This window comes from Diospyros lotus, chromosome 14, assembly GCF_014633365.1.
Source record: "Diospyros lotus cultivar Yz01 chromosome 14, ASM1463336v1, whole genome shotgun sequence".
Lineage (NCBI taxonomy): Eukaryota > Viridiplantae > Streptophyta > Magnoliopsida > Ericales > Ebenaceae > Diospyros > Diospyros lotus.
In genome coordinates, this window is record NC_068351.1 from 21,610,796 (window position 1) to 21,632,197 (window position 21,402).

A 21,402-nucleotide genomic window follows, 5' to 3' on the forward strand; every position below is an offset into this window, starting at 1 on the left:
CATTTGATGTTTGGCGCAGAATGTGGAGGGAAATTAGACTTCTGGCTGCCTCAAAACCTGTCGTTTCATCAATGTGTGATGTGGCAGCTAGTGGAGGGTATTACATGGCAATGGCAGCAGGGACTATAGTTGCAGAAAATCTTACCTTGACAGGATCAATTGGGGTTGTTACAGGTGAACCTACCAGCTGATGGTTTTATATTTCCTCTAAAAGTGGTTTTAGCCAGTACACTAGGCTCTCACGTGCACAGTCTGGGACAGGTAGTTGGCCTTGCCTAACTATTTGTGAAGAAGTTGACTCCATCGAGTCAAATTTGTATTGCAAAACCACTGGATGGCACATGATTCTGCAAGTTAGAAACAACTAATTTAAAGATTCAACTTATTAATAAATAACATGATCCCAACTATGTACTAAATTTAGGGCCCATTTAGTTGTAGAAAACTTTTCTAATTTTCAACTCCAATTTTATAACTAAACATGCTCCAACATTTTATGTTCCAAAAAGTAATAACATTCATTTTAAGAAAACATCCGTTTTGATGTTTTCCAATTCATAGTGTAAAGTTGAAAAATTAGAAAATTGATTTTTCTATTTTCTAATTGGAGATTCATTAATTTAGTAGTGTAAAATAAAATAGTGTATCTCAATGCATTTCACAAATGAGTAGGTACAAGGTATTACTTACATGCATCCTATACTAATATCAAGAAACAATATATACAAGAGATATACGCAAAATATGAAGTTACTTAAATATGTAGATTATAATCAAATTATAATCCTTTTAGTACTCCCCCCCAACTAGGAGCATAAATGTTGATCATGCCAAGCTTGGTGCACATGTAGCTCACGCGAGGACTTTTGAGTGACTTAGTGAATAAGTCAACCAGTTGATTGTTAGAATCCACAAACGCTATGATTCAATCTCTAGAAAGCTACTTCTCCCTTGCAAAGTGGTACTCAATCTAAATATGTTTAGTTCAATCATGAAACAAGGGATTAGAAGCTATATGCATTGTAGCATGATTGTCACAAATCAACTTCAAAGACTTGATCTAAATGACTCTTAACTCCTCAATCATCAATTGTTTCAACCGTATCAACTCACAAGTTGTTAGGGCCATTGCCCTATATTTAGCTTTTCAATGGACCAAGCAACAACACTTTGTTTCTTACTTTCCCAAGAGACTATGTTGCTACCAACAAATATACAATTTACAAATGTGAACCACCTCTTACTAAGAGATCCTACCCAATTAGCATCTGTATATCCCACAAATCTAACTATGACCAAGATCTTGATTTAATAAACCTTTACCAGGGGCACCCTTTATGTACAAAAGGATGTGAACCACTGCATCCCAATGATCACAAGGTTAATATAGAAATTGACTTGCCACACTTACACCGAATGAGATATCAAGACAGGTGGTTGTGAGGTAGTTAAGTTTGCCAGCCAACCATCGATAGCACCTAGGGTCAATAATAGCTCTTTCCTTGTCTTGATAAGAATTTGATATTTGGATCCGCATGGGTATCCACTTGCTTGCATCCAGGGATCCCTATACTTCCTCTTAGAAATATAGATGCCCTATTTTTAACGTGCCATCTCAATACCCAACAAATATTTTAATTGACCCAAATACTTGGTTTAAAATTGTTGTTGGAGAACTATTTTCAACTTAGTGATACCAACATCATCCTCCGCTCTTATAACTATATCATCAACATATATCACTATAGGGGTGTTCATTTGGTCCAAACTGGAACTAGACTAGGGTTGGACCAAGATTCCTAAAATTCTTAGACCAAAGACTGGACTGGTAGGTCAGGATTGGATCGAACTAGACTGCTTCGGTCTGGTCATTTATTTTTTTCGATTTTTAATATAAAATTTTAAAAAACATGCGTATATTATATGCATATTTACATTGTATATAATATATATAAATTTTTGAAATTTAATATATTATATGTTATATATATGATTAATAAATAATATTATATTGTAACCAATTTTCAGTCTTGGACCGATCCCGAACTGGACTAGATCGAAACCTGGTTGCAACCTATAGGTTGATTGAGGATCAACTGATCCAAGACCGAACCAAAATTTGAACATCCCTATATCGCTAAGAAAATGTGACGACATGATTTAAAGTGATAAAAAATTGAATTGTCAACCTTGCTCTAAGTGAACCCAAACTCCTAAGACAATTGAATTGGATCTACCAAATTAAGCTCAAGGAGATTGCTTTACGTCATCTGAGGATTTTCAAAGATGACACACCATCCCATACTCCTCTTGAGCAACGAAACTACGGGGTTGCTTCACATAAACCTCCTCTTGTAAGTCACCATGGAGAAAGCCATTCTTGATGTCTAACTCAGTGTTTTGCAAAGTGAAGTGCACTTAAGTGTCTAAGGCTTACAAAGCTTAAGCGCAAAGTGCACGCTTCAACAAAGTGAAATGCATATAAATAAGATAGAGAATAAACTTCTGTAAGCATAAAAAATATAAACTATTAAAAAATCCATCATTAAAAAGAACTAAATAAGAATGAGGGTTAAAAATTTAACAAATGATGAAATATCATTTTTTATTTATATTTTATATCAGTTTACAATTTCATGCAACATAACAAGAACACACAGGGGACATACAAAAGGATAAAATCTGGTCAGTTGCTAGTCTTGACTGAACTTGGAAGACAAATTAGTTTGAACTCTCGGCTGAAAGGATCTAAATATGTGAAGTCTTCTTTTTTAATTTTTTTTTTTGTCAAGTCTTCTTTTGTATTTTGTAAATGTTTGGCAAAGAAACCCATTCTATTTCATTAACATGATTTATACGGAGGATCAAATGGATGAATAAGCAAAAAGAATCATCCCTAATTTACAACAATCCCCAATTAATCAACCTTAATTTATAGTATTCCCCAATCTATCAATCCCTAATTTGCAATTAATCAACAATTCTTAATTACGAGGAATAAATTAGCAACCCCTAATTATATGTTTCCTTCAATTTTTTTTGCTTGATAAATACAATTGAGTCCTGTTTTTTCTTTCAAACAAATGTATATATGATTTTATTTAGATCTAATAGTAGCCTTTTTTGAGTAAGGATTCCATAGAAGCAGCCACACACAAATCCAACCATTCGTATTGTTTTAAAAAAACTAAGTGTATTTTTGAAGCATGTTTTTTACACATTGAAGCTTAGGTAAAAGTGCAACTTAAGTGCGCTTTAATTGCGCTAAGTGAAAATTGCTAAACTTCAAACAAAAAAGCCCAAGTAGGTTGCGCTTCGCGCTTTACGCTTAAGGCACACTTTTTTAAACACTAGTCTAACTAATAGAGAGGCCAATTGAACATAGCAACAAGAGACAAGAATAGAAAAATGAAGGAGATCTTAGCAAGGGGAGAGAAAGTGCCCACATAATCAAAGCAAAAAATATGAGTATGCCCTTTAACAAAGTGGGCCTTGAGGCACGCTTTTTTAAACATTGGTCTATCTAATAAAGAGGTCAATCAAACATAGTGGCAAGAGACAAGAATAAACAAATGAAGGAGATCTTAGTGTGAAAGCATATTGTATTAGCAACATTATTCTTTTCTATTTGGTTTATTTTACTCTGTTGTGTTGGTTTACATATGTTAATTCATTAAGTCATGTAAGTGGTTAAGTCCGTGTAAGAGGCTTGCTGTTATATATATATACAACAATGTGCTCCTTTTCAGTGTGTTAATTTTGAATGAAATACGAAGCTAGTTTCTCCTTCAAACTCTCTCTCTGCTGTTCGTAATTTGCCCTAGGGTTTTCTCAAGATCTTTTCATGGTATCAGAGCCATAGACGAAAGTCATGGTGTCCAATCCTTCTCACAATACCTTTTATTCTCTTCCTCCTCCCTTTCTACTGCTTCGCAATCTGATTTTGGTGCAATTGCAAAAGCTTTGAATTTCATTCCGATTAAGCTCGATTTAGGAAATTATATTTTCTAGAAAGCTCAAGTGTTGGCTACCATTTGAGCGTTTGATCTAGTACCGTTGCTACAGAAATTGACTCCTAAGTATGTAGTTGATCCAGAAAGCAGTAATGCTAAGGCTACGAAATTGAACGAGGATTATATGAATTGGTTGAGATCTGATCAACTTCTCCTTGGCTGACTATTTTCAACTATTGAATGAGAAGTTTTAGCTCAGGTAATTCGGTGCGAATCTGCTGCAGAGGTATGGTCTACACTAGAAAATTTATATTCTAAACAGACAATTGCAAAGTCTTTTCAATTAAAGCAACAGTTACGTTCTATCAAGAAATATGATCTTTCCATTAATGACTACATATTAAAGATCAAGACGATAGGTCATTCTTTAGCAGCCATCGGAGAACCTTTACAAGATAAAGAACTGTTGTTGGCAATTTTAAATGGCTTGGATCATGACTATGAAACAGTAGTTAGTCTTATAACCTATCAAATGGATAAGATAGATTTAGAGAAGGTTCAATATCTTCTCCTAATGCATGAGCAGAGATTAGCTTCACAAAATTTGCCACAGTCATCTATTGTTTTTGATTCATCTATGTCTTCAATGTCTGTAAATGTGGTTTCGTATTCATCTCAGGGAGGAAATGGATTTATAAATACTTCTAGAGGAGGTTATAACACTAGAGGAGGAAATGTGCTAGAGGAGGTTGAGGTAGAGGTAGATCATCCGGTGGAAAAAGAATATATTGTCAACTTTGTGGAAAACCAGGGCATTTTGTTGATAAATGCTATCACAGATTTGATAAAAATTTTTAGAAGACCTTTGGTCAGTCTTTTGAAAGAGGTGATTCAACTAGTCCTCGTGCCTATCTAGCCTCTCATCGTGACTTTAATGAACCCTACATGACTGAAATAGGATCTACTCATAGCATTCCTTATGGAACCATTTCTCAGTCATCAGAAACTTATCAATCTCCAATCTGTTCACTCTGATTCCTGGTTTGTGGATTAAGGTGCCACAAATCACATTACTTCAAACCTCAACAACCTGTCTCTTCATTCTCCTTATCATGGTGGTGACAAAGTAATTGTTGGTAACAGTAAGTCTTTACCTATCTCAAATGTTGGTACCACTCAGTTTTCTTCACTTGTTTCATTACCTAATGTTCTTCATGTTCCTAAAGTAAAGAAGAACTTGATTAGTGTATCTCTATTAACTCGTGATAACAATGTCATAACTGAGTTTGATTCAAATTCTTGTGTGGTCAAGGACGAGGACTCCGGACTGGTGCTACTCCACAGTCACCTTAAGGATGGACTATACTATTGAGCCTACTGTTTTTGTTCTACCTAATACTTCTTTGAATACATGTAATAAACAGTTTAGAAATGCATGTAATAGATCGCACTCATTTTGTCATGAGTTGCCACATCCCTGTATCAATGTAGCTCTTATAGATTCTTCACTTTGTAAACAATGGCATGCACAATTGGGGCATCCATCATCTCATGTATTGCGTCATATTTTGAATAAAATTCAAGTTCCTTGTTCATCTTCTGTTCCATTTTGTGACTCTTGTAAAGTTGGGAAATTAAATCAGCTTCCATTTAGTGATTGTGATATTATAGCTACAAAACCATTGGAACTTGTCTATTCAGATTTATGGGGACCATCTCCAAGTTTGTCCATAGAAGGCTATAGATATTATATCATCTTTGTAGATGCTTATACTTGACTTATACTTGGTATACTTGGCTTTACCCTTTGAAACTTAAATCAAATGCATTATCTACCTTTATTACCTTCCATAAATTTGTTGAGCTTCAATACCATTCAAAACTCACAGCCTTACAAACTGATAATTGGGGGGGGGGGGGTGGAGTTCAAAGCCTTTTTGCCATATCTTAGAACCCATGGAATTCGACCAAGGTTTTCATGTCCTTATACCCACCAGCAAAATGGAGTAGCGGAAAGAAAGCATAGACATATTGTTGAAATGGGTTTAACTCTTTTAGTACACTCTCAAATGCCTCTCAAATTTTGGGTAGATGCCTTCCAAACTGGAGTTCATACAATTAACTTGTTGCCTGCTTCTCCCATTCGATTTCTTACTCCATTTGAACTGCTATATAGCAAACCATCGAACTATTTTTTGTTACAATCTTTTGGTTGTGCTTGTTTTCCCTTCCTAAGACCCTATAATAAGCACAAATTTGACTTTCATTCCACAAAATGTGTGTTTCTAGGGTATTGTCACTCTCAAGTCGGGTAAAAGTGTCTACATCCCTCTGGGAAAGTTTATGTTTCAAGACATGTTCAGTTTAATCCAAATGAATTTCCTTTTCCTTCATTGTTTGCTTCCTCTTGTACTTCTTCTTGTTCAACCACTGGGCTTGGGTATTCTACTTCTTACCTTCAATCATTTCCTTCAATTTCTTTCTCTCCGAGAGTAGCACAGTCCTTAAATCCTTCCTTGTCACCTGTTGGTTCAAGGTTTAATGCCCTCAGTGCTTCTAATACAATGCCAATTGAAAGGGAACAACAACCTATTCCTTCTTGTCCTCAAACCAAAACCAGTTCTGTTTCCAAGCCCAAACCTGGTATTGCACCCTCTATTCATCCAATGATCACAAGATCTAAAGCCCTACAACTTGTCACCACCTCTCCTCATGCCTTAGTGAGTAATCTAGAACCTTATTCAGTTTGTGAGGCTTTGGTAGATTCTCGTTGGTTGCAAGCTATGAAGGAGGAATTCTCAGCCTTGCAACACAATAATACGTGGGATCTAGTTCCGTTTTCTAATGAGATGAATGTTATTGGAAGCAAATGAGTTTTTCGGGTGAAATAGAAATCAGATGGTTCAATTCTTAAGTACAAAGCTCACTTGGTCGCTAAAGGATTTCTACCAACACTCGGCATAGACTATGGTGATACTTTTAGTCCTGTGGTGAAGGCTCCAACGATTAGAGTTATGTTTTCTCTATCTTTTAATTTTGGCTAGGACATCCAACAAGTGGATGTCAATAATGCTTTTCTAAATGGTGACTTCGAAGAGGCTGTGTACATGACCCAACTGGAAGGTTTTGTGGATCCTAAGTACCCTTCTCATGTATGTAGACTGCACAAATCTCTCTATGGTTTAAAACAAGTGCCTCGTGCTTGGTATGTGAAGCTAAAATCTGCTCTTTAGCAATGGGGTTTTACCAGGGCAACATCTGATGCATCTCTCTTCATTAAATGTACTGCTGCCTATGTGCTCTTTCTTTTAGTATATGTTGATGATATTCTCATAACTGGTTCTGATTCTTCGGCTCTAAAGCAGTGTATTCAAGATTTGGAGAATACTTTTGCACTGAAAACCCTAGGATCAGTTAATTATTTCCTGGGTTTGAAGCCTTTAGGGATGCAATTGGGTTTTATTTAACTCAATCTAAATATACTCTGGATTTGTTGAAAAAAGTTGATATGACTGATTGTAAACCCTGTGCAACTCCTACCTTATCTGGTTTTTGTCTCACTGATGAAGGTGAAATGTTTTCTAATCCCTCATTATATCGGACTCTCATTGGATCTCTTCAATACCTAACCTACACACGTCCAGACATAGCCTTTGTAATGAATCGTTTAAGTCAGTTTTTTACTGCTTCTAAGTTGCAGCATTGGACTGCTTGTAAAAGGCTACTTAGATACTTAAAAGGGACAGTAGGTTATGGTCTATTCTTCTCCCCATCTCTAGGAGATTTGGCAATATCAGTCTACACAAATATTGATCATGCAGGTTGCAAGGTCACAAGGGGATCAACTAGTGGGTTTTGTGTCTACCTTGGGTCTAATTTGATTGTTTGGAGCTCAAGAAAACAAACTGTAGTTGCAAGATCGGTTGGAGAAGCTGAATATAGGGCTATAGCTCAAGGTGTAATTGAGCTAATATGGTTGAAATCTCTATTCACAGAGTTGGGATATCCTTGTAATATTTCTTCTAAGCCTATTGTATGGAGTGATAATTTGGCTGTTAAGAGCATGGCTGAAGACCCTGTTTTCATGGTAGAACCAAGCACATTGAGCTTGATGTACATTTTATTCGAGAAAATGTTGAAAATGGAGAAATTGAGATCAGATAGGTGCCCATAGAATATCAGGTTGCTGACATTCTCACAAAGGGATTATCAAAGGATCGGTTTCAATTTTTATGCGACAAGCTTGGCCTAAGGTTTTCTCCAGCTCACCGGGTTTCATATGCCTCTATAAACAATCAGCAACAGAAGCAAAAGGGAGTCCTAATTGAGGGAGAATGTGAAAGCATATTGTATTAGCAATAGTATCCTTTTCTATTTGGTTTATTTTACTCTGCTGTGTTGGTTTACATATGTTAATTCATTAAGTCATGTAAGTGGTGAAGTCCGTGTAAGAGGCTAGCTGTTATATATATATATATATATATATATAGCAATGCGTTCCTTTTTAGTGTGTTAATTTTGAATGAAATACGAAGCTAGTTTCTCCTTCAAACTCTCTCTCTACTTTTCATAATTTGCCCTATGGTTTTCTCAAGATCTTTTCACTTAGCAAGGGGAGAGAAAGTGTCCCCATAATCAATGCAAAAAATCTTAGTATACCCTTTAACAAGAAGGTAGGCCTCGAGGTAATCAACCTAGCCATCTAAACCAACCTTGACAGTATAAACCCAATGACACCTAACAATAGACTTGCCCTAAGGGAGAGGTACCAAGTCCTAAATCCCATTGGAATGTAAGGAAAAGATTTCTTCAACCGTAGCATCGTGCCACCCAAGATTAGAAAGAGCTTCTATTGCAGTTTTAGGATAGAGATAGAGGACAACAAAGAGACAAAAGCAGTGTATCTAGGAGACAATGAGCGACAACAAACAAAATTTGAAATGGGATGTTCAGTGGTACAACAATGAGTGCCTTTGCAAAGAGCTATAGGTAAATCAAGATCATGAGGTGAAGGAGGCCAACTAAAGGGAGAAAGCTCAACTGGCATGAAGGATGAAAAATCAAGTTGCTTCATTAGTTTATCTTCTACTAGATTAGTTGTTGGGTCCACATGTTGAGGGTGACGCTAGTAAGTTTGAAGATTAGGATGATCGAGGTGAGAAGATGGAGGTGGAGCAGTAGAAGATGGAAGATCAAGAAAGGGGACAGACAAAGGTAAACTAGTAGACATTGACTTAGACAACTCAAACGATGAGGAAAAATAAAAGGATGACTCAAAAAAAGGTGACATCAACATAGACGAAATATTGAGCTAACTCAGACAATAGCATCAATTTCCCTTTTGAAGTCGAGAATAACCAAGAAAAACACATTTGAGAGACCGAGCAGATAGCTTATGGCAACCAAGAGCTAGTTGATGAACAAAGCATGTACATCCAAATGTACGAGGAAGAGAGTATATGTTAGCTTGAGGAAAAAGAATAGAATAAGGGACCGAAACCTCAAGGACAAATGAAGCATTTGATTAATCAAATAACACACCGTTAAAATAGCATCATCCTAATATTGAAGAGGGACATGCATTTGAAGAAGTAGAGTGTGTGCAGTTTTATTAAATGATGATTTTTCCTTTTAGCGGCCCCATTTTCTTGTGGGGTGTCGGCATATTTGTCCAAGGTGCAAGGCACACTAAAGCACAAATTAATGCTTGGGGCTTAGGCACGAAGCATAAGGCGAAGCACGAACCTCAAGCACATGAGATACACATTTATTCAAAATGTTTATAAATATTTATACACTATTCTTTTTAATATGTACATATAAAGAGGTTGATGCAAACTTATAAAATCATAAATGATAAATAACTAACTTTATAATAACAGCTAATATCATTGCAGAAAAACAATTAGTTTCTCTTTCAGTTACTTTATTTTAATTGCAAAAAAGATTAGAGGAAAGAAAAAATTGAAGCAGAACTCTACAAAAAGTAATTAGTTTATTCTAATTTCTTTTGCAATTTTTAAGAAAAAAAATACAATAGAACAAACAACACATATAATAACAAAAAAAAAAAAAATTAGTTTCATTTAAATTGCAAAAGAAATTGGAAGAGAAAAGAAATCAGTAAAGCATATAATGAAGACATTTGTTTCGTAGCAATTAGTTTCTTCTAAATTGCAACAAAAATTTGAAGAAAGAATAGAAGAATTAGGGTAGAGCACACCATGAAAAATAATTGTAGCAAAGAATTAGAGTAGAACATGCAGCAGACCTCCAACTCACACCACTAATTTTACTTCTCACTAATATACAAGAATATGTGTTGAATGATTCACGAAGATTGAAGGAGAATTAGAGGAAAGGATCGTGAGCTCACTTTCTTAAAATCAAGATAGATATCCTCCAAGATTAGGAAAGTGATTCTGACTTGAGAAGTTTCCTAATTCTGCAATTGTCTTTTAGTTTTCTTGTACAGTGTACAACATATTTTTTTTTTTCCCTTTTCTATAACTTTCCTATAGTGTAATCTCCTTCCCTATTAATAGAGAATGTATTCGGTGTTTATACAACATAATAGAACGATTCTTCATAGTTCTTCCTGTCCAATCTATACCAATTTCTACTTGGTATTAGAGCTTACCTAAGGAAGACTTGTACTCGTTCTTTTCCTGACCTTCATTGCCCCGATAGTTTCTTGTCCTTCTCTTCTAGCAGTTACCCTATATAATGTCTGAGCTTTCAGAAACAGCTTCTCCCATGTTAACGAGAGAAGCGATCTCAATTGAGCCACCAATAGGAGGTACTTCGCCCGGTGAGTTGCTCAGTATGCACCATTCATACCGATTGGATGGTGGAAATTACCTCCAATGGTCTCAACTAGTGAGGACGTTTTTGAGGGGAAGGGGGAAGATCTCTCATATCACTGGACCAATCCCTAAAGCCTCGGATCCCACATTTGCTGCTTAGGACATAGAGGACTCTGTTGATGTCATGGCTGTGGAGTTCCATGCAACCCAAGGTGAGTAAAAATTACATGTTTCTATCTACGACTAAGGCTATTTGGGGGACAATTAAGAGAACTTACTCAAAGGTGAAAGATGCATCGGTTGTTTATGAGATTAAGACTAAAATCAGTAGCACAAAATAAGGGTCCATGTCTGTGACTAATTATTATAACAAGATGAATGGTTTTTGGCTTGAGTTAAACAATAAGATGAATGGTATCTTAAGATGTTTGTGACTGATTATCATAGAGGTTAGAATAATAATCAGTCACAGACAATGAAGATACTATTGTTCTAACCTCTATGCTAGAAATAGATAGAATAGTTGAGTTTTTGACTAGGTTCAATCCTGAATTTGATCAGGTTAGAGCACATATTCTTAGTCGTGAGAAAATGACATCTTTGAATGAGGTCTACTTCATAGTTCGAAGTGAGGAACATAGAAGGGTAGCAATGTTTAATGATCATCATGTGGAAGGCTTTGCTATGGTTTCTAATAGGGTGCAAGGGACATGGTCAAACTCATCACAACGAAGGGATTAGCCTTCCCCAAAACAAAATAAGGAAGGAGTGTGGTGTTCCTACTACAAGAAGCCTAGACACACACGCGAAACATGCTTCAAACTGCATGGTAAAGAAGTTGTCCTGAGCAAAATGGGTGGATTTAAGAACTTGCAGGCCAAACATCCCACAAGAGCCTATCTGTCCACTAAGGAAGGAGAAGAAACTGCTGAAAAAGGTGAAGCTACAGCCATTCCTGATCTAGGGGAGTTGAATGTTGAAGAAATCAATAAGTTAAAATCTTTCTTGAAAACTTTTCAAGGGGATTCAGGCTCTCTAGCTGAAGTAGGTATGTTCTTTAATTTTGAGTTCTTTATTGCTTCTCAAACTACTAGGAATGAATTATGGATTTTGGAGCTACCGATCATATGCCCCTAACCTAAGATCTTTTGAGACCTATGAACCCATAATAGCTCTAGAAAAATTACTGTAGCCAATGGTCAATCTGTTCCTTTCATTAGGCAAGGAAAAGTGTGCTTGAATCCTGTTTTTCAAGTCCAACATGTCCTTTATGTTCCTAGCCTTTCTACCAATCTTCTTTTAGTACACAAATTGACTCAAGACCTTAATTGTCGTGTGATTTTTTCTCCCTATGACTGTATGTTTCAGGATCTAACCACATGGAGGATGATTGATATTGCGAAAACACACAAGGGGTTGTACTACTTGGAAAAGACCTATGAATCACCTGTAGGAGACCAGACTATCCTAGCATGTTCTTCCCAACCAGCTTCTACCAAAAAGGATGTTTGGGTTCAACACCTTAGACTAGGACATCCCCCTTTCTCCCTATTGAAAACTATGTTTCCAAATCTCTTTCATGGTCTAAATGTTATTGAATTTCACTATGATGTGTGTGAGTTGTCAAAACATCATAGAGTCCCGTATGCTATCAGTATTAAATTGTCTTTATTTAATTTTTTTCATTGGTACATTTTGATATATGGGGCCTTCTAAAGTTCCCAATTGTTTTGGGACTAAATGGTTCGTTTCTTTTATTGATGACTGCACTAAAATGACTTGGGTTTACTTGTTAAAAGATAAAGCAGCCCTTAGCAATATCCTATAGTCATTTCATAGGATGATTCTCACCCAATTTGGGATATCCATTAGAAAATTTAGAATTGATAATGCTAGGGACTACTTCAATCACTACCTAAATCAGTTTTTTCAACAAAAAGGAATTTTCCATGAATCCTCGTGTTGACACCCTCCCAGCAAAATGGAGTTGTTGAGAGAAAAATGAGGTATCTCCTCAATGCGACGAGCTCTCTTGCATCAAAATTCTGTACCTAATTTTTTTTGAGGTCAGGCTGTATTAATTGCCACACATTTGATTAATAGGGTTCCCTGTTGGGTGCTAGGTCATCTTAGTCCCTTTCAGTGCCTCACAACTCACTTTCCAGAGCTCAATCTTCATTCCCCTCTTCCACTTAAGGTATTCAGGTGTGTGGCCTTTGTGCATGTGTTTAAACAACACAGAGACAAGAGACAAGTTTGATCCTAAGGCTCTCCATTGTGTCTTCCTTGGTTATTCATCTACTCAGAAGGGTTCACCATGACTAATATTCTAGGTTACAGCCTATTTATAGGCTTTCTAGGTAAAGGTACAAATCAGCAAAGCAGCAAAGTACAACAAAGGAAAAAATACATGTATTAGATAATTCTTAATATGTCCTTGGGTTGTGACACAAACAAGCCCTTCACAATTCAATTATTGATGAGCAAATGGTCCAGTGAAGCAGTTACACATATGCCAACAGGTTTAAATATCAAGAATCAGTGGGAACGGAACCATTGTGTATTAGGAGCAAGGAATCATAGTAGTTGTTCTATAATATTTTGCTTTATCCTGCGATGTGTTTTAAGAACTTAAATGTGTTTATGAAGACTAGATGATATTATGATGTCAGTTTAAAAATTTTTGTTAGTGTATTTTCACGTTTTCACTGTTGAGTTCCACGCTTAAACAACATGACTGTTTGCTATTGAGATTCAGACAAACAGCAAAAAAGTTTACAGCTCAAGTAATTAAATGAAGGAAAATAAATTGAAATGACTCTGAATGGAATTCATGTGGTACATCAATTCCCTTTTACTCCTGAAATCCTTATGCCCTTTAATTAAAATGTCTTTTTTATTTCATCTAGAGTTAAAAATTGATAGTAGGCTTATGCTGCAAAATGTAAGCATTAAAATCTTTATGCTCTTGAAGAAAAAGAGTGTCATGTATCCAAAAGGAGACCTATATATTCTTTCCTATGTTTTGTCTTGATATTTTTGTATCTATACTTGTTAGGGAAATTTAACTTGGGTGAACTATACGAAAAGATTGGCTTTAACAAGGAAATTATATCAAGGGGCAGATTTGCTGAACTTAATGCTGCTGAACAGCGCCCATTTAGGTGAGAAATCCTGTTGTTGACAAGGATACAGATTCCATTTTCTGAAGCATGATTATGAGAGAATTTATCCCCATCCCGTCTCCCTTTTTCCTGCCTCCACAATTATTCCTTCATGGTCAATTCCTATGTTTCTTTTGTATGTAGGTCATCTCATTGTCGACTTTTCCTTGATATAGTTTTACTGCTTAGCAACAATAATTAAACTCAACTTTGCAGATCAGATGAGGCAGAACTCTTTGCTAAGTCTGCACAGAATGCATATAAACAATTTCGAGACAAAGCAGCATTTTCAAGATCAATGACTGTATGGTCGCTGGTTATTATATATATATATCAGGTGCAGTATTTTTCCTATTTCATCAAAGTTATGACTATTCTTTGACAGATAGAGAAGATGGAGGAGGTTGCACAGGGTAGAGTTTGGACGGGTAAAGATGCAGCTTCCCGAGGTTTGGTTGATGCTATTGGTGGGCTCTCTCGGGCTGTTGCTATAGCAAAACAAAAAGCTAATATACCGCAGGACAGACAGGTTGGTTTCTTGATAGCCTGTCTCTGTTTAAGTCTTCCAGTGCATTGCACGAAGATCAGTCTTATTACATGTGGAAATAATAACTTTATTTCATATTTTCATATAATCTTATATTGTTCCACTAACTGGGAAAATCTATTAAATGTTTCAACATTTTTGTGCTTTGTTCTAGGAACAGCTAATTGGATAGTATGACTGGAAAATGTCTTCTCTACAGTCTAATAAAACAAAACTGTAGTTTTGACTCAGAAACCAGGCAGATGCTGATCTGTGTTGTTCATACGTGCAACAAGTAGAACCTAGTGTTTTAGATGTAACTAATATGGTAATGCCCTAGGCATGTAGCACACCACCATTATCGTTCAGTGACTAATCTGATTCTTAACAGCTCAACTTTTGATTGGCCTTATTTTACTTGTGATGGTTATTGTTTAGGTAATACTGTGCAACTAGAGTGTTTTCTTTTGGTTTTTGGGATTTGTTTTTTTTCTTGTTTTTGGGACCCAAAACTCAGGACATTTTGGACATGGAATTGATTTCATTTAGGGCCTGTTTGATTGGCCATATTTTCTATGGAAAATGACTATTTTCCATGTAAATTTCAGTTTTGGTGGTGTTTGATTAGCAATATTTTTTAGGTAAAACTAATTCTCATTTTGGTCATGTGATGCCCCTTTTCTCACTTTTGATGGAAAACAAATTCTTGGGGGGGGGGGGGGGGGATGAGAAAACATTTTCCAGGCAAGATGGCAGATCATTTTTGACCGCTCCTTCCTTGAGTCTTTCTTCCATTCGGTGCCTGATCCTCGAGTTCCCCTTGTTCGTCGCCATCTTCGCCGAATACAAGCTTCGAGGGTTCATCATCTTCATTCAAGGTAAGGTTTCCCCTTCCCCTGAAAGTAGATCTGCAGCGAGAGAGGCACAGAGGCAACGACGAAGTGATGTAGCGAGAGAGGGACAAAGACAACAACAGAGTGAGTGAGAGAGAGAGAGGGCGAGCGAGCGACGGTGAGTGGCGATGGCGGCGATGGGGGGAGGCAGGGAGAAGAAGCGGGTTTGGGAAGGAGGGGGAGAGAGAGAGGGGCGGCGACGACGAGAGGGGGAGGTAGGGAGGAGAAGTGGGTTTGGGAGGGAGGGGGGGGGGGGGGAGAGAGATGAGCAGTGAAGATGGTAGCAGAGGCAATGGTCACTCCAACTGGCGATGAGGGGAGGCGAGGAGGAGAAGTGGGTTTGGGAGAGGGAGAGAGACAAATGAGGGGAGGAGGGAGGAGATGGGTGGGTTTTGAGGAGAGAATTCTATAGAAAACAAAATTGTAGTCAAACACCCTTAATTGATAATTTCTATGTAAATAATTTCTAGGTAATTGAATTATCTAGAATTTATTTTCTTTCCATACAAGTTCCATGCTTGCAATCAAACGCACCCTTAGTCTTCATTTTCTTATGGCAATGATTTGTGGACCCAATGAAAAACATTTTCATTATAGGAGGCCCTGGTGCACAAGACTTTTCACTATGTGAGGGCTAAAAGAGTGTCATTTTTATACACAACCTATTGCATTGGAACCTATTACCTTTCAATCACAAAAAAGCAATCTTGATGTTGCTATCCATGCATGCTAATGTTACCTTCATCTAGTTTAGCATGACACATAGACCTCCTCATTTAGCTTGATCATCTATAACACATTTCCATGCTTAACGCATGGGTTATCTCTATCTCGACTTGATCCTCCAAAGCTCGACCTTGTTTAGCACAATAAATATAGCCAAATTTAGCAATGTGTGACAATTATGGTATTAGAGCATGGTGTAGTTGGTGTGGACCAACATCATGATGGCCACATTACATGGAGCCAAGCTTGAAGATGGTGGAGGTTTTTGATGTTTAGATAGTGGGCATGTTTAGTGTGTGGAAAGCTAAATGAAGCAGTTTAAGGACACGTTCAAACCAAGCAAGGAGACAAAAGATAGAGATGTGTCCAAATAGCATGTTGTCAGCCCACCAAAGACATGCTAAGGGTGAAGAGTGTTGGGCTCATGGATGATAAGGCAATAATTATGAAATATGAGGGTGGCAAAGCTTGGAGTTGCAAGGTTAGTGGGGGAGGAGGCGTGTTCTTTACACTTTGAGGTTGCAAAGGCTATGTTGATTATGTGGAGGAGTTATGGGCTTGAGGATGTTAAGACAAGTGTTGCCACAAATGGCGCCATGGCGTGGGATGGATCCAATAGGTGAAGTCACAACACCCCGAAGCATGGTGGGGTGTTAGCTTAGATTGAAGCCTGGCTTAATGACACAATGATAGTTGTGGGTTACAAGTGCAACATGGTAAGGCAATGGCCAAGTCAAGTGGAGGATTACAAGGCATACATAATGAGGGGTGGCCAAGCTAATGTGTGGGTGCATTGGGGTCCCATAGCCTTGCCCAAATGGATTGCTTAGAGGTGTCCAAGTTGACACAAATCTAAATGGAAGAAGAGGTCATGATCTACATCAAGGTGAGGAGTGGTGACTTGGGTGCATGTGAGGCCCAAGTGTGGGGAGGAATGCCAAGTAGATGGCAAGCTTAATGCACTGCTACACTACTTAGAGGTTGTGAGTGGTAAGGATAGATGTTAGCAGTTATGTCAAAGGATAGGACGTAGTGTTTGCCAACGACCCTATGGAAGTGGGTAGATGGGAAGCAATGATCAAAGTTAAGACTCCAAGGGGTCAACAAAAGAGGAAGTAGTTGCGCAAGAGGGAAAAGGCTTAGGCATGTAAAGGTTGGGGGCTAAGTGTTGATCTCATTAGTGGGTTAAGTAGTGGTGGCTACAAGGCTATTGAGTTGACATGATGGATGCTTATGAAATTACCATATCTATTGCAAAATATATTCTTCGTTGATACAACCCATAGGAAAGAGAACAATATATAGACCAAGGAAAGAACAAATTAGGAAAGAAATCTCTAATCTAGGAAATAATTTGAAAGAGGAATCAACTATGAAAAGGAAACAATGCAAAAGGAAATATTGGAAATCCTTCTTATTTGATTTTGATGCTGTCAATCTTCCAACACTCCCCCTCAAACTAGTAAATAGATATCTATAATTCCTAGCTTGCTAAAACTTGCTTCAAAATCTGGCTTTGGCCAGGCCTTTGTAAGGAGGTTAGCTTTCTGCCACTTTGTTGGAATGTAGTGCAAGGTGAATGTCCCACTATCAATCTCTAACTCGATGAAGTTTATGTCAATTCTCACACTCTTCATCCTGTCATGTTGAATAGGATTATGAACTATATTGATGGCAGATTTACTGTCACTGTATAGTTTCATATGCTCTTCCATTGGAATAGATAGGTCTTGCAGCAACTTATTAATCCAGATTAATTCACACCCCCCTTGAGCGATTGCCCTATATTCAGCCTCAACACTATTTCTTGCAACTATTATCTGTTTCTTACCGCATTTCCCCAAACTCTTGTGCAATACCTTGTAGTGGATTTTTGTGTCTTCAACTGAACTTGCCCAGTCTGCATCTGCACAACACTCAACACCTTGTTGGTCATTTTTTTCTAAATAGTAAACCCTTTCCCAAAGTGCTCTTCAGGTAGCGAAGAAACTGACTCACTATTTCTAAATGTCTCTGTGAGAAAACAATTATGAGAGAAAAACTTAAGAGATTAGTCTCTTGATGTGTTATTTATAAAAGGCACAGCGGGCCTAATAACCTATGGGTTTAGCCTAATTACACATAGTTACAACAGATAAATAAATAAAAAACACATACAACAATATGTAATATATCTAATTATACTCATAATTCTAATACTCCCCTTTAAGTTGAAGCATAGATATCATATGTACCAAGCTTATTACAGATTTATTCTATCCGATGATCGTTTAGAGACTTGGTGAAGATATCGACAAGTTGATCACTGGAGTTAACAAACTCTGTAACAATAATATCTTCAACCAACTTTTCTCTAATAACGTGACAGTCGATTTCAATATGCTTAGTTCACTCATGGAACACTAGATTGGAAGCAATATGCAAAACAGTCTAATTATCTCAAACAAGCTTCATAGGGAACATTTCACAAAACTTGAGTTCTTCCAAGAGTTGCTTATGCCAGATGAGCTCACAAGTTGCATTAGCCATAGCTCGATACTCTGCCTCTGCACTGAATCTAGCTACTACATTCTGTTTCTTACTTTTCCAAGAAATCAATTTTTTTTCCCACAAGAACACAATATCCAGATGTCGACCGACGATCAGAAGGAGAGCCGGCCCAATCTGCATCTGCATAACAACAAATATCTGTGTGCCCCTTATCCTCATAGAGTAGCCCCTTATTCGGTACTCGTTTGATATATCTCAGAATCCGGATGACAACATCCCAGTGAGAATCACATGGAGAACTGAGAAACTGGCTTACCACACTCACAACAAAAGCAATGTCGAGATGAGTGATTGTGAGATATTTTAGTTTGCCTACCAATCTTCTATACCCTCTAGAATCTGAGTAAGACTCCCACTATTCTGGCAAGAGTTTGACATTTGAGTCCATTGGGGTGTCAATCGATTTGTAGTTCACCATACCAGTTTCCTCTAAGATGTCAAGTGCATACTTCCTCTGAGAGATTGAGATCTCTTCTCTTGATTGAGCAACTTCAATACCTAAGAAATACCGGAGTTTGCCTAGGTCTTTAGTCTAAAAGTGTTGATGGAGATGTTGCTTCAGATTTTGTACACCAACCTGATCGCTCTCTGTGATAACAATGTCATCTACATAAACAACGAGGTAGATACATAAAGAAGAAGAATATTAATAGAAAACTGAATGATCAGCTTCACTTCGAGTGAGACTAAATGCTTGAACCACAATGTTGAACCTGTCGAACCATGCTCGTGGAGATTGTTTCAAGCCATAGAGAGATTTCTTGAGTTTGCAAACTACATTGGACTCCCCCTGAGTAACAAAACTAGCTGGTTGCTCCATATAAACCTCCTCTTACAAATCACCGTGAAGAAAGGCATTCTTAATGTCCAATTGATAGAGCGACCAATGACGTGTGGCAGCCATAGAGAGAAATAGGCGAACATAGGCCATTTTAACAACTGAAGCGAAGGTATTACTGTAATTTAGCCCATAGATTTGTGTAAAGCTTTTGGCAACCAATCGAGCTTTAAGACGTTCCACCTGTCCATCGGGGCCCACTTTAGGGCTGAACACCCATCGACAACCAATGAGAGTCTTTTTTGGTGGCAAAGACACCAAATCCCAAGTGCCAATAGAATGCAAAGCACCCATCTCATCTAACATAGCCTCGCCAACCAGGATGGGACATGGCTTTACTTGTAGTTTTAGGAATAGAAACAAAAGAAAGGCTCGAAAGAAAAGCACTATAAGTAGGTGACAAACGGTCATAACACAAAAAGTTATAAAGATGATGTAGATTGCGAGTAGACCGTGTACCTTTGCAGATTACAATAGGAAGGTTGTCGGGCACAAGATCCATGGCAGGAGTGACCACTGACGAATAGAGTGAGTCAGGAGAGTCGCAGTCAAGAGGAATGCAGGTGCCAGGAGCAGGATGAGGATGACGGTGATAAGTAAGAAGTGGAGGATCTGAGGAGTGTGGACTGGAAGATGGAAGTGGAGGGTCCATCGAGGAGGAGATAGACGGATCTGATAAAGGCAATGGAAGAGAAGGAATATGCAATATCTGGTCAAGACGTTGTGAATCAGGTTGAGCAATTGAGAAGGACTGTTGTTCAAAGAATGTGACATCAACAAACATAAGATAGCGGTTCAACTCAAGAGAGTAACACTTATAGCCTTTCTGCAATCGGGAGTAACCGAGGAAAATACACTTGAGCGATTTGGCAGCAAGTTTATCATTTTCTAGTGAAAAGGAATGTACAAAACAGATACATCCAAATACACGAAGGGGAACAGAATAAAGGGGCTGGGAGGGGAACAAAAGAGAGTGAAGAATGTTGTCCTTTAACACTGAAGATGGCATGCGATTGATCCGATAACACGCAGTAAAAACAACATCTTCCCCGAATTTGGTGGGAAGATTGGCATGTAAAAGTAGTGTTCGTGTAGTTTCAATGAGATGAAGATTTTTACGCTCGACAACACCATTTTGTTGAGGTGTATAAGGATAAGAAGATTGATGCATAATGCCATAAGTAGTCATGAAAGTAGTAAATTGAGAAGAAAAGTACGCAGGTTATCACTACATAAAGCACGTATAAAAACTACAAACTGTGTTTTTATTTCAGTAGTGAATGTTTGAAAGACAGAAAACAACTCAGACCGACTTTTCATGAGAAACAACCAAGTGTAACGAGAAAAGTCATCAATGAAAGTAAAAAAATATGATAAACCAAAAGTAGAATTGACACGACTGGGTCCCCATATATCAGAGTGTACAAGAGAAAATAGAGTCTTAGCCCTCTTATTGACACGATTGGAAAAATAACTACATACGTGTTTACCACGTTGACATGACTCACAATAAAAAATAAATAACGATGACAAACTAGAAACTAATTTCTTCAATTTGGAGAGGCTGGGATGACCAAGACGAGAGTGGAAAAGATCTGGGGAAGCAGCACTGGTGCAAGCCATCAGCACAACAAGATGATAGTGACCATGTGACTCACGTCCGATGCCAATCGTCCGCCCTGTACTTTGGTCGTATACATAAATAGAGGTAGGAGTGAAAGTGATTGAGCAGTTAAGGGTTTATTAAGCTGGCTAATTGAAATCAAATTGAAAGGATTGCCAGGGACATATAAAATCGAATTTAAAGATAAAGACGAAGTGGGTGTGGTTCGGCCTATCCCTTTAACTGCAGTTTTGGTGCCATCAGTCAAGGTAACTGTAGGCAAGATATCAGAATAAGTAAGTGGAGAGAAAAAAAGTTCATTACCACACATATGATCAGTGGC

General features: G+C 37.7%; 1 protein-coding gene across 1 annotated transcript in view; it reads left to right on the forward strand.

The window, feature by feature from the left end:
- LOC127790439 (serine protease SPPA, chloroplastic-like) overlaps nucleotides 1-21,402 on the forward strand; it is a 44,376-nt gene that overhangs the window by 17,533 nt on the left and 5,441 nt on the right. The window contains exons 9-12 of the mRNA XM_052319960.1: nucleotides 20-174; nucleotides 13,818-13,923; nucleotides 14,140-14,227; nucleotides 14,309-14,452. Coding sequence (XP_052175920.1) covers nucleotides 20-174; nucleotides 13,818-13,923; nucleotides 14,140-14,227; nucleotides 14,309-14,452 — 493 coding nt within the window. The remainder of the gene's footprint in view (nucleotides 1-19; nucleotides 175-13,817; nucleotides 13,924-14,139; nucleotides 14,228-14,308; nucleotides 14,453-21,402) is intronic.